At 34.5% G+C, this 11543-nt stretch overlaps 2 protein-coding genes across 2 annotated transcripts in view; both read left to right on the forward strand.

The window, feature by feature from the left end:
• The window catches only part of LOC100636160 (uncharacterized), a 26633-nt gene extending 22827 nt beyond the window's left edge, over nucleotides 1-3806 (forward strand). Inside the window, exons 14-23 of the mRNA XM_011406594.2 lie at nucleotides 174-347; nucleotides 440-561; nucleotides 633-843; nucleotides 1194-1247; nucleotides 1349-1481; nucleotides 1777-2014; nucleotides 2239-2412; nucleotides 2461-2646; nucleotides 3193-3346; nucleotides 3689-3806. Coding sequence (XP_011404896.2) covers nucleotides 174-347; nucleotides 440-561; nucleotides 633-843; nucleotides 1194-1247; nucleotides 1349-1481; nucleotides 1777-2014; nucleotides 2239-2412; nucleotides 2461-2646; nucleotides 3193-3346; nucleotides 3689-3798 — 1556 coding nt within the window. The 3' untranslated portion in view covers nucleotides 3799-3806. The remainder of the gene's footprint in view (nucleotides 1-173; nucleotides 348-439; nucleotides 562-632; nucleotides 844-1193; nucleotides 1248-1348; nucleotides 1482-1776; nucleotides 2015-2238; nucleotides 2413-2460; nucleotides 2647-3192; nucleotides 3347-3688) is intronic.
• Nucleotides 3807-3964: 158 nt separating this feature from the next.
• LOC100636287 (elongator complex protein 1-like) overlaps nucleotides 3965-11543 on the forward strand; it is a 10679-nt gene continuing 3100 nt past the window's right edge. The window contains exons 1-27 of the mRNA XM_019998286.1: nucleotides 3965-4145; nucleotides 4192-4332; nucleotides 4373-4535; nucleotides 4588-4676; nucleotides 4726-4819; nucleotides 5117-5410; nucleotides 5702-5854; nucleotides 5901-5996; nucleotides 6038-6239; nucleotides 6512-6664; nucleotides 6705-6811; nucleotides 6854-6948; nucleotides 7003-7059; nucleotides 7116-7206; nucleotides 7264-7432; nucleotides 7484-7642; nucleotides 7684-7830; nucleotides 7885-7973; nucleotides 8021-8151; nucleotides 8228-8357; nucleotides 8427-8591; nucleotides 8855-8992; nucleotides 9046-9107; nucleotides 9151-9213; nucleotides 9257-9317; nucleotides 9971-10084; nucleotides 10130-10235. Of these exons, the coding sequence (XP_019853845.1) occupies nucleotides 3993-4145; nucleotides 4192-4332; nucleotides 4373-4535; nucleotides 4588-4676; nucleotides 4726-4819; nucleotides 5117-5410; nucleotides 5702-5854; nucleotides 5901-5996; nucleotides 6038-6239; nucleotides 6512-6664; nucleotides 6705-6811; nucleotides 6854-6948; nucleotides 7003-7059; nucleotides 7116-7206; nucleotides 7264-7432; nucleotides 7484-7642; nucleotides 7684-7830; nucleotides 7885-7973; nucleotides 8021-8151; nucleotides 8228-8357; nucleotides 8427-8591; nucleotides 8855-8992; nucleotides 9046-9107; nucleotides 9151-9213; nucleotides 9257-9317; nucleotides 9971-10084; nucleotides 10130-10235 (3422 nt within the window). The 5' untranslated portion in view covers nucleotides 3965-3992. The remainder of the gene's footprint in view (nucleotides 4146-4191; nucleotides 4333-4372; nucleotides 4536-4587; nucleotides 4677-4725; nucleotides 4820-5116; nucleotides 5411-5701; nucleotides 5855-5900; nucleotides 5997-6037; nucleotides 6240-6511; nucleotides 6665-6704; nucleotides 6812-6853; nucleotides 6949-7002; nucleotides 7060-7115; nucleotides 7207-7263; nucleotides 7433-7483; nucleotides 7643-7683; nucleotides 7831-7884; nucleotides 7974-8020; nucleotides 8152-8227; nucleotides 8358-8426; nucleotides 8592-8854; nucleotides 8993-9045; nucleotides 9108-9150; nucleotides 9214-9256; nucleotides 9318-9970; nucleotides 10085-10129; nucleotides 10236-11543) is intronic.

Raw genomic sequence — 11543 nt, forward strand, 5'->3', positions numbered from 1 at the left:
TATTGTATTTTGCTATGAAATTCTAATTTGCCATTTTAAATTGAGTAATAATTGGTGGTTTTAGAGAGGCAGTTTCCCCTGTAAATTGCCAATTGCAAAATTAAAACTTTGCCAAATTAAAGTGCTATCCTGTATTACTATTATTACTTTAATTTTTTTTTAATTTCTTTTAGCTTCTGCTGGAGACAATGTGTCAGTGGTCAGTGGTTCTGGTGTTACCATATTCCCTAATAATTCTCTGTTAATTAATTCATTGAATATGAACTCGTTATACTATTGTGTGGCCGACCCACCAGGCAATTCAACTGATCAAGTCTCTGTACGATCACAACTCAACGTATCTGGAGGTAAGTATATACTTATTGTTGTTTGTTGTTTATTGTTGTTGTTTTTGTTGTTTATTGTTGTTGTTTTTGTTGTTTATTGTTGTTGTTTACAGTTGCTCCAGTGATTACTGTACCCTCAAACTTCAGACCGGTTAATGTTGGTTCTCGGAGGATTCTCAGTGTTGGAACTAGTAGAAGGGAAGTAGTCAGAATACAAATGATGGACGAAATACAAGTAATAATAACAACAATAATAACAATAATAATAATAACAACAATAATATTTATTAATTATTATTATTATAGATATTATGCCCATCGTCCGGTAGCCCCACTCCGATGGTCTCCTGGACGGCCGGTGGTCGACCAATAGTTGATGATAATGTTGCTTTTGATATCCAGCCAGATGGCTCACTCCTTATAAGGAGCCTTGCTTCAACCCGTTGTGTTGAGTATGTGTGCACTGCTACCAATCCAGTGAGCAATGTATCTCAATCAGTTACTGTCTGTGGAGAGAGTAAGTCTTTATAGTTACAGTGCTGCAGTATGGTGGGTATGTGTTCTGTCAGAGATTTATTATTTTTGTTCTTTTGTTTTGATTCCTTCTCGTGGAACGAATATTTTCCAAACGAAAAAGGTGTTTCTTCATTGCCATGCTTACAAAATGGCTGCTCAAAATGAAGATGAAATAAGCAAAAATTTCTAGTTCAGCTTAGAACCACTGACTAAATATACTACCCATTATACAATATAACCCTTGGCCCTCTTAAAAGATGATCATTATTATTATTATTATTGTTATTATTATTATTATTATTATTATTATTATTATTATTATTATTATTATTATTATTTTCTTTCCTTCAGCTTTTGAGTGTCTACAGACTGGATTTTCTGCTTGTACAACGACTTGTGGACTGGGTAATACTAGCATTTTAATTAATTAATTAATTAATTAATTTATTTATTTATTTATTTATTTATTTATTTATTTATTTATTTATTTATTTTGTATACTAAAGGTGCCCAGAGATTTATTTTCAGTTGCAACAGGACAGTAGATACTGGCCCTCCTGCTCCAGTTGATCTTTTGTTTGTACCACTAACCCTCAGACCAAGACAACAAGCACGACAATGTTTGAATCTGCCTCAATGGTATGAGCAACATTAACATTATTAATATTATTATTATTATTGTTATTATTATTGTTATTATTAATGAAAGTTAGAATTAGGACAGAGTTAGGGCAGGATGAAAAATGAAATAAAAATAATTAGGTTGATAGAGGTTTAAAAAATAATAATAATAATTTAATAAGGATGAAGTTAAATTATGGATTATTATTATTTTTATTATTACTATTATTATTATTATTATTATTGTTATTATTATTATTATTATTATTATTATTATTCTTATTATTATTATTATTATTATTATTATTCTTAGTCCTGATGAAGAATATCGTTACACTACAACAGACTTCTCTTCTTGCTCTCATTCTTGTAACTGCGGCAAAAAGACCCGTGAAGTTCAATGCCACCTCTTCAGGTCGGGGGTACAAGTCGAAAGGGTTGACTACTCCTTCTGTCAGCGGCTAGCTAACCACTCCCTCTTCCCGACTAACCTCACAATGGATTGTAACGTGTATCCCTGCCCTGATTGGAGGGCTGGGCCCTGGAGCATGGTAAGTACTCTTCTCTCTTTATGATGTAACATACTCTAGAACTCTTTATTGTCACAAATAGCAAAAACTTCACAAGTCTTATCTTATAGGCCAAAATTAATTTATTTTAGCAGTTTTCCAATTTTAGTACCAAGTCCTTACAATTTAACTGTTGCGTGTTGAATTCATGTTAGATTCGCAAAAAATTTTGCTCCTTAAAATAAAAGTCTATTCTTTATTTATAGTGCAACAAGACTTGCAATGGAGGTTATCGTACGAGGAACATCACCTGTGTGTCTTCTGTTACCAATATGACCATTGATGACCGGTTCTGTATAGCTGGAACCGAACCAAGAACCATTGAACAATGCAACATACACTTGTGTCCTTATCAATACGTGGTGGATAGGTGGAGCCCAGTCAGTTAATAAGTAGTTAATAATAGTTATTAAGTTTTTTATTAACAGTGTTCTAGTACTTGCATGGGTGGTTTGAGGAATCGAACAGTCAGGTGCTATAATGTGATGACTCAGCAGTTTATTCCTGACAGTCTTTGTATGGCTGAGGGATTGATCCGACCAATCACTACCCATATCTGTGGAGTGGGAGAGTGCCCTCCTTTATACTCATGGGTTGTGTCTCATTATGGATCAGTGAGTACATGTACATGCAATTTTCTCCAAGGTCATTTTTCATGAAATATGCCATGTACTGTACAGGGACTTTGACCAGATATCGGAGAAACTTTAAGAATTTGTGAAAAATCCAATTTTGATTAGAATCAGCTCAAACTTTTTACGCAACATAAGTACATGTATATGCATCAGGAAATGTAATAAAAATGGAGAATTTTCTCCTTTTCATTTTTGGCGAAATTTGACTAAAATCCCTGTATTATAGTACAGGGGCTTTAGTCCAATTTTTGAGCAAATTTAAAAATTCGTAAAAAATCCAATTTTGATCAAAATCAGCTCAAGCTTTCTACACAACATAAGTACAGGTACATGTATCAGGGAATGTAATAAAAATTGAGATTTTCTCCTTTTCCTGAGAATTTGCCAACTATAATATAGTACAGGGTTTTTGATTTTGGAGCAACTTTTAAAATGCAAATTTGCTCAGAAGCATAACATTGGTAATGTCATTTTGTTATTATTATTATTGTTGTTGTTGTTATTGTTGTTGTTGTTTATCTACAGTGCAGTGTTACTTGTGGAAGAGGTACTCAATCTAGGACTGTGACATGTCAAAATGTCATCTCTCAGTTAGAAGCACCTGATGATTCATTCTGTTCCAATAGACCCAAGCCTCCAGTCACGAGAGAATGTGATACAGGATCACCTTGTCCTAATGGTAACTGGCATACAGCTGGAAATACTAGCAAGAATTATGTTTGGCAATTTGTGAAAATTTTACGATTTGCTGATTTTATATTTTGACAATTTAAGCCCAACATCCAGTATAGCAACTTTGTTGAAAGCAACTTTGTGGTTACTTTGATGTGTGTCAAATTTGTTGCCTGAAATAGAACAGTGTTTTATTTTAGGAGCCACTTGTCATTTAGCATGCTCAGAATGAAGCAAAATGGCAGATTTTATATTTGTGGGTTCTCTTTACAACTGCTAATTTAATTCTCTGCTAATATTTCCAGTTACACTGTATTTATTTATTTGTTTGTTTGTTTCTTTCTTTTAGCTGATTGTACTGGTGAAAGTTTCTTATGTGCAGCTGTACCCAGTTCAATGTGTTCAGTAGCAGCTATTCGTAATGCCTGCTGTATCTCCTGTAATCCTACTACTGGCTAGACTATTAACAATTAATTAATAATTATTATGAACTGATGCATTCTGTCTTGTCATTTTTGTGTTTTTTTTTTTGTCTAAAATAAATTAATTTTAAATTAAATTGATGAAAAAAGGCGGGAAAGTTAGTTAACTAATGACAATGGTTATGGACTGACTGAGCATGCGCAGTATAGGCTCCCGCCAAATCATTGAAAATGAGGAACCTCGTTCTCAGTTCTTGTTACGTGTCTGCTCCTCTCTCTCCCTCCCCCTCCCTCCTCTCTCCTGATCCTGATAGGGACGGGGTCTGGTTTATCTCTGGAGAGTCTCTACAATTCACTTCTTCACAACAAAATGGCCGACACCAGGTACAGAGAAATTTTTAATGTTTTATTATTAGTTTTTTTTTTAAAGGAAGATCACGTGATTTCACTGTCTGACGTATTAACTAGTGATGACCGACCAATTGGATTGCAGTATTTGCCTGAAATGGGCGTGGTCTGTATCGCTACAAGAAAAGGAGAAGTGATTACATACACTATGAATATTAATGAGGTATGGTATCAATTAAAAGGGTGTGGTTTATACTAGTTAGGTGGGTGTGGTTGGCTCAGTTAGCGATGGAATCACCAGCATGGGGTGGAGCCCTGATCAGGATCTGGTTGTTATGGTAACGGGGATTGGGAATTTCATATTAATGACGAGAGATTTTGACGTAATACTGGAAAAGGACTTTAGTAGCTCTGAAACTGGCGAAGGTAACAATAATAATAACAATGATAATAATAATAATGATATTTCTATTTAAAGCCCAGCCTGTGTCCCTTGGTTGGGGTAAGAAAGAGACCCAGTTTCATGGCTCGTTAGGAAAACCTTCAACTCATGCCCTACCCAAAAAGGTAATAATTAATTAATGGGTGTGGCTACTATTAATTAATTAATTAATAGGAAATTGACTCCACCCATCAATCAACAGGAGACTGCATCAGTTGGAGAGGAGATGGGGAATATTTTGTAATATCCTCCATTAATAAAAATACAGGTAGTTGATAAATAATAATTGTGACTGAAAATGACAAAAGGCAGCATTTGGCAGGTAATTAAATTCATCTTTGCAATGAAAGAAGGGCTGATTTGTACATGTCAAGTTAAACTTATCTTTTTAGACTGAGTGTAAAAAGTTTTTTGCTAGTTTTATATAAACAGAGCTTTGTCAGAGAAGCACTTGCAAGTTGGCAATTTTTGTTTTAAAGACAAATTTTATTAACTGCCAAAATAGTACATTTTATCAGCTCCAGTCACCCAATTAATAATTAGTAATTCAATTAATAATGAATAGGTTTGAGGTGTTTCCGGGTGTGGTCAAGAGAAGGCGTGTTACACTCTAGTTCAGAGTCCATCGTTAGTCTGGGCCCATTCATCGACTGGTCGTCAAGAGGTCACCTCATAGCCTCATCACTGACTGAGACTAGTGGATCAGTTCTCATTGTCTTTTATGAGCGGAATACCCTAAGGCATGGAGAGTTCCCTCTCAGGAGGGGTGGAGTCATTGTCAAAGGATTATCGTGGAATGCTGACTCATCAGTTTTAGCAGTGTGGCTGGAGACTAACGATAAAGACAAGAAATCATACAGTAAATTACGATGTACTCTATAGCACTTTAATTTGACTTAGTTTTAATTTGGTGATTGGCGATTTGCAAGTGAAATCCCCCAGTATATTAACCCACCAATCATTAATGTCCATGATCAGTATTGTACCAGTTTATTGTTGCAGTGAAGTATTTTTGTGAATTTCGCAGTTTCTTGCTTCATTGCAAAATTATAAATCATAATTATAATCATAAAAATTATAACCATAATTGCTAAAATAAAGTTGTATATAGTTATACAGTAATCTACATGTATGTTTTTCTTTTTACTAGTTCAGTTGTGGTCTGTTAGTAACTATCACTGGTATCTTAAACAAGAGATACAGTCGCCAAAAACCACACCCACTGATGAGACCACACCCACTCATTATACAGGTGTTGTATGGGATCCAATTATGCCATTACGTCTTCACACCTTGCTGAATAGTAAATCAAATTAAATTATTTTATTATTTATTTATTTTTATTTTAGATGGTCAGTATATACAGTATAATTGGAAGAGGGGTGTGGTCACTAGTACCTCGTTAAATATTAATAATAATTCAACAGTGGCAGTAATTGACGGAGGTATAATTAATTAATTAATTAATAATCATGAATATCATTAGAGGCGTTATTATTGACACCTTTTCGTGACGTTATCATTCCTCCCCCGATGAGTCATAAGCGAATTATGTTCCCGTCTCCTGTTGTCATGGCAACGTTTGCCCCACCCCCTACTCCTAACGACCTCCTTATAGTACTGTCTGATGGATCAGTTTATGTTGCAAAGTCCAGCACTAAGATGGAATACTCCTTAACTAACCTCAGGTATGATTGATCATTATCATCTTCGTTAATGTGACAATTCCTATCTCAAAGTGGGCGACATTTTTAACTCAAAATGTGATTTTTTTCAACCTTAATTTGGGCCACAATTTTTGCCTAATTTTTACTAAAGAGGGCAACAGTTTTTAGGTAATTTTTACCTCAGAGAAAGTCGGAATGATGATTATTACTTAGAAATTGGTGACAAAGATTCATTAATGTCTTACTATTAGGTTTCCTTGTATGATTGTTGTTATTATTATTATTATTATTAGGTTTCCATGTATGGAAGGTGATGGTTTTTCTATTCATAAGTTGCGTCAGATTGTGTGGGCGACTGATGGTTTATTAGTGGGCGTAGTCAACAAATCATGTGATGAAGACTCTATTGCTGAATACGAAATTAATGAATCCTGTGTCACTGAAAGGTTGTTGTTGTTTATTGTTGTCGTTTACGATAATTTATAGGATGTCTACTTCTTGTGATGGGCGTGTCTTGTGTCTCCATGGCAACCCAGATACGGGAACCATCATTTTCGAAGATGTCAAGGGAAAAGTTTTCACTTACAAAAACGGTAAATTCACTTAATTAGAATACATGTATATGTGTATATTAGGCCAGTGTAGTCCATTTTTAACGTCTACCGGAGATCATGTGATCCTGAAGGGGGTGTGGTCTGATCAGTTGTCCCTAGCAACCATCGGCAACGAGGTAATATTTATTATTTTATTTTATTTATATTGTTGATGGCATTTCTTCCTTTAGGAGTGTGTGATTGGGCTTTCATCCGAAAGAAATCAATTAATAATTAATAATGAACTGGTAATTGACCACACCCACTACTAATTAATATTCATCATTATTATTACATGTATTAGGTCCATAGTTCCTGTACGTCATATTCAATTACAAGCGAGTTCATTTTAATAACTATTAGCAACCACCAGTTAATAACTATACCCAAGAACGGTTAGCAAATGCCCCACCTATTAAGCCACACCCTTTAACCACACCTTTTAAAATTAGATATATCCAACGTTACTGAAGAATTGTCCCGATCGGTAGAGAGGGGCAGTTTGTTAGTGGTGAGTATGGTTAATGATACAAGAGTGGTTCTTCAAATGCCAAGAGGCAATTTGGAGACGATATCACCACGCCCTCTTGTGCTGAGTTTAATACGCGGCCATCTTGATAGGTAGGTTGCCATAGTAACGCTGTTGTCATCATGGTGACTGTATTTCGATAGGCTGGAGTTTGGGAAAGCTTTTCTAATTATGCGGAAGCACCGAATTAATTTGAATTTGCTTTGCGATCACAACCCCCTGACGTTTATATCAAACATTAAATTATTCATAGATCAATTGGATAATATTAATTATATTAATTTATTTATTACGGAATTAAAGTAAGTGGGTTTGGTCAGTAGGCGGAGTCAATTGTACATAGGAATGAAGATGTCACTCAATCAATGTATCCGGTTCCAGGATTGTCTAAAGAAACTGGTTCCCATTCCTCTTGGTATGGGAATGAATCTAAAACCAATAAAATATGTCAATTAATTGTAACAACTTTATCAAGCATAGGAGGAACAAAGTAATTAATAATTATTTATTTATTTATTATTATTATTATTATTATTATTAATAGGTTTGCCCTACCAATTATAACTTGCCATATAAAGAAAATGCCTCAAGAAATTGAAAATGCTTTACTAACGATAAAACAACTAGATAAAAGTATTAATTAATCAATTAATTAATAATTAATTAAACTCTTTTCATAGCTACAGCCCCTAGTGTTGATGAAGCATTAAAATATTCATTATTATTAATTGATGTCAATAAATTGTATGATACAGCACTTGGACTGTATGATTTTGAACTGGTACTTACCGTCGCCGAGAAAAGTCAAAAAGTACGTTTCAATAATAATGATTTATAATTAATATTTTATAATTAATGAGCTAACGTGCTTTGTACTTGTTTTTCAGGACCCTAAGGAGTATCTGCCATTTTTGAATGAGTTGAAATCAATTAAAGACGTTAATTATCAGCAGTATCGTATTAACATGTACTTGAAACGTTATCACAAAGCACTGGAGTGTATCAGCAAATGTACAAGTAAGTATTTATTTATTTACATTATTTATTTATTTGTTTGTTTATTTGTTTGTTTGTTTGTTTGTTTAGCTTCAGACCACTTCGATGAATGTATTACACTGATTAAAGATCAGTCTTTGTACAGATTAGCTCTTGAATTATTCATTGATCAGAAGTCAAACGAACATTTAACTGTCAGTCAATTATTTGGTGAATATTTAATGACAGAAGGCCAGTACTTGGAAGCTGGAATCAGTAAGTATATAGCAACAGTTAGTAGTATTCTTATTAATACCATGTAGTAGAAAATTTCCATGACCCAGAAATTTTGTGGTCCATTCAAAAATCAATTTTGTGGCAAATTTTGTGGAAAGTATAATTTTTGTGGTTTTATACTTTCAATTGTATTAAATCAATTTTTGTGGATCATATTTTTTTGCAAATTTTAAAGTTGCAAAATCCATGAAAATTTTGAGGCATGGAAATTTTCCGCTATTACGTCACCTGTTCTTGTATAGTCTTTGAGTCTTGCTGTGAGTACCAGTCGGCAATGAAAGCTTATGAGAGAGGTGGCCACTGGGAGCTGGTGTTTAACATGACTTCAGTACTGGGTCTCTTGCAAGACGAAGTATTGGTTATCGCTAAAAGGATATCTAGTATGACCACACCCACTTTATAATGACCCACCCACTCTTTTAATTATTATTAGGTCACATGATGTCACAGGGTCAGTACGAGGGGGCAGGTAGAATATTGATTGACCACGCCCACGTATGTACTTATTGTTAATTAATAAGTGATTAATGTTAATTAGGATATTGAAGGGGGCGTGTCTGCTTTTATTAGTGGGGGATTGTGGGCGGAGTCTCTGAGATATGTAAGTGTGGAATAAATTAATTGATTAACTTGTTTTTTATTAGATTCATTTGCATAATAAATTGGAATTGATTGACAGCTTAATTAAACCAAGTTTAATCGAAGGTAATTAATAATCAGATTCAGCTCAAACTTGAAAACTGGTCATACCTTGAAAATTTACTGTTGGAATCACCTCAAACTTTCTACACAGCATTAGGACATTAATATGTATCAGAAAATTTAATAAAAATTTGGGGTGATTTCAGAGCCATTTTTTAGAAAGAACCATGGGCTATAGCCTTGGGTATTTTTTCAGATTTTTGGCGTTTTTTTTAAATGGCTGTAACTTGAAAAATTGAAGTCTGAATCAGCTCAAACTTTCTACACAGCATTAGGACATCAATATGCATCAGAAAATGTAATAAAAATTTGGGGTGATTTTAAAGCCATTTTTTGGAAAAAATCATGGGCTATAGCCTTGGGTATTTTTCAGAATTTTGGCATTTTCTTAAAATGGCCATAACTTGAAAAATTTAAGTTGGAATCAGCTCAAACTTTCTACGCAGCATAAGGACATCAATATGAATCAGAAAATGTAATAAAAATTGGGGGTGATATCGAAGCCATTTTTTGAAAAAAAACCATGGGCTCATAACTGGGAAAAGTTTTTAGTTAGAATCAGCTGAAATTGTATGCATGTACCTCAACGTATATACTGGGTATAATAATTATGTATCAGAAAATGTAATAAATTATTAATTATTATATTTCGTTAGCTCATAAAAGCTTCTTGTTACTGATTGAGACTCGAGAGGAACTTTACGTCAAACATAGCGAGAGACTAAAAACTGTCAGGGAAGAAAAGAAAAAGAAAATGGAAGCAATAGAAAGTACATTGACACGTTGTTGTTGTTGTTTATTGTTGTTGTTTACAGGTGGTACTTATGCTATTGATGAAAGAGAAGGTGATCTATTCTCTGATTCCAGTACAGTGACTGGTGCTAGCTCCTCCCACCTATCAAGAGGCACTAGGACATCAGCGTAAGTACATTACCTGACCACCACATCACTAATTATTATTAATATTATTTTATTATTGGGGCAAGCCTGAGCAAGCCCCACTAAGACGAGTCTGTTTGTACACAGGGATAGGGTCGTCTAACTATTATTAAAGTTAAATAGCCTAATCTTCATTGAAAGTGGTTGTGGTCACAATGAAATAAAATGGCGGCTATCAGCAATTCTGAGCTTATTTCGGTTGCTAGTTTTTGTAAGGCAATGCCAAAATTTTTTATTTCATAAACAAAAAAACAACGAAGACCTAGTCTACATGTAACTGTGAAGTGCATCAATCCTGTTACCAAATATGGAGAAAATGTTTTTGAACAAAAGAGCTGGACTCATGCTGCTAGTTGTAATATCATGAACAGCAGTGACATGATTTATGTGTAATGAATATACATTGTATGATGTAGACTGCCAAAGCTTGAGGGCATCAGTATCAGGGCAGCAATGGTGCATTCTGTAAAGCTCGCAATGTCATGTATTGTACAAATTCTCAATTTTGAAAATTATTATTTATTGAGCCAAGAAATCAAAAATGTGACAATTAATTACAATTATTTATTAAAGAAAAGTGCATGTCCTTATAGTGTTGCATGAGTCCTAATATTAAGTTCTTGGCTTTGATGAACGGCCTGATCCAGTTACTGCCATTCGCAGTAATGCCATCCATAGTTATCAGCATTTTCAACTGCTTTATCAGGATCAGTTTTAGCCAAGTTTTGACTTTGAGAGGAGCCATATATATGATCAAATGTATCACCAAAAGCATGACTCCATTCATGAATCAGCCCAAACTCCTTGGTGTAAGTACCAGGGCTTCCACAAGAAATAGGAAATGGATAAAAAGGAGGACAAATCCAAACAGTATTGAGACCAGGTCTGGCTGAAGCTCTCCAGGTATAGCCATACCAATTAGGATTAGTCACACAGTATGAGCCACCATGGACATAAGTAACTGTGTTACCTTCCAACCCATCCCTCATTTTTTTATAGACAGCCTTTACTTTTGATTCTCGTGCAGTTGTAAAGCACCCAAACCACTTCCTATACAGAGTATTATTACAAATATTTACTTTATCGATCCCACTGCAGAGCAGCTTGTGAGCTTTAAGTATTTCTTTGTTGTTTGCTGCAGTCCCACCAGTAAAGCTAGCACTGCTGCAGGATTCAATGTTAACAGTGTAGTCAACTTTATCTGTTTCCTCTGGGCCCCTTGGTTTTAGGAGAGCATGAGTGTCCTCCAAATAGATGTGAATAGATTCCTGTACTGTTGATTCCCTTATT

Source organism: Amphimedon queenslandica, unplaced genomic scaffold, assembly GCF_000090795.2.
Source record: "Amphimedon queenslandica unplaced genomic scaffold, v1.1 AMPQUscaffold_13328, whole genome shotgun sequence".
Taxonomy (NCBI): Eukaryota; Metazoa; Porifera; class Demospongiae; order Haplosclerida; family Niphatidae; genus Amphimedon; species Amphimedon queenslandica.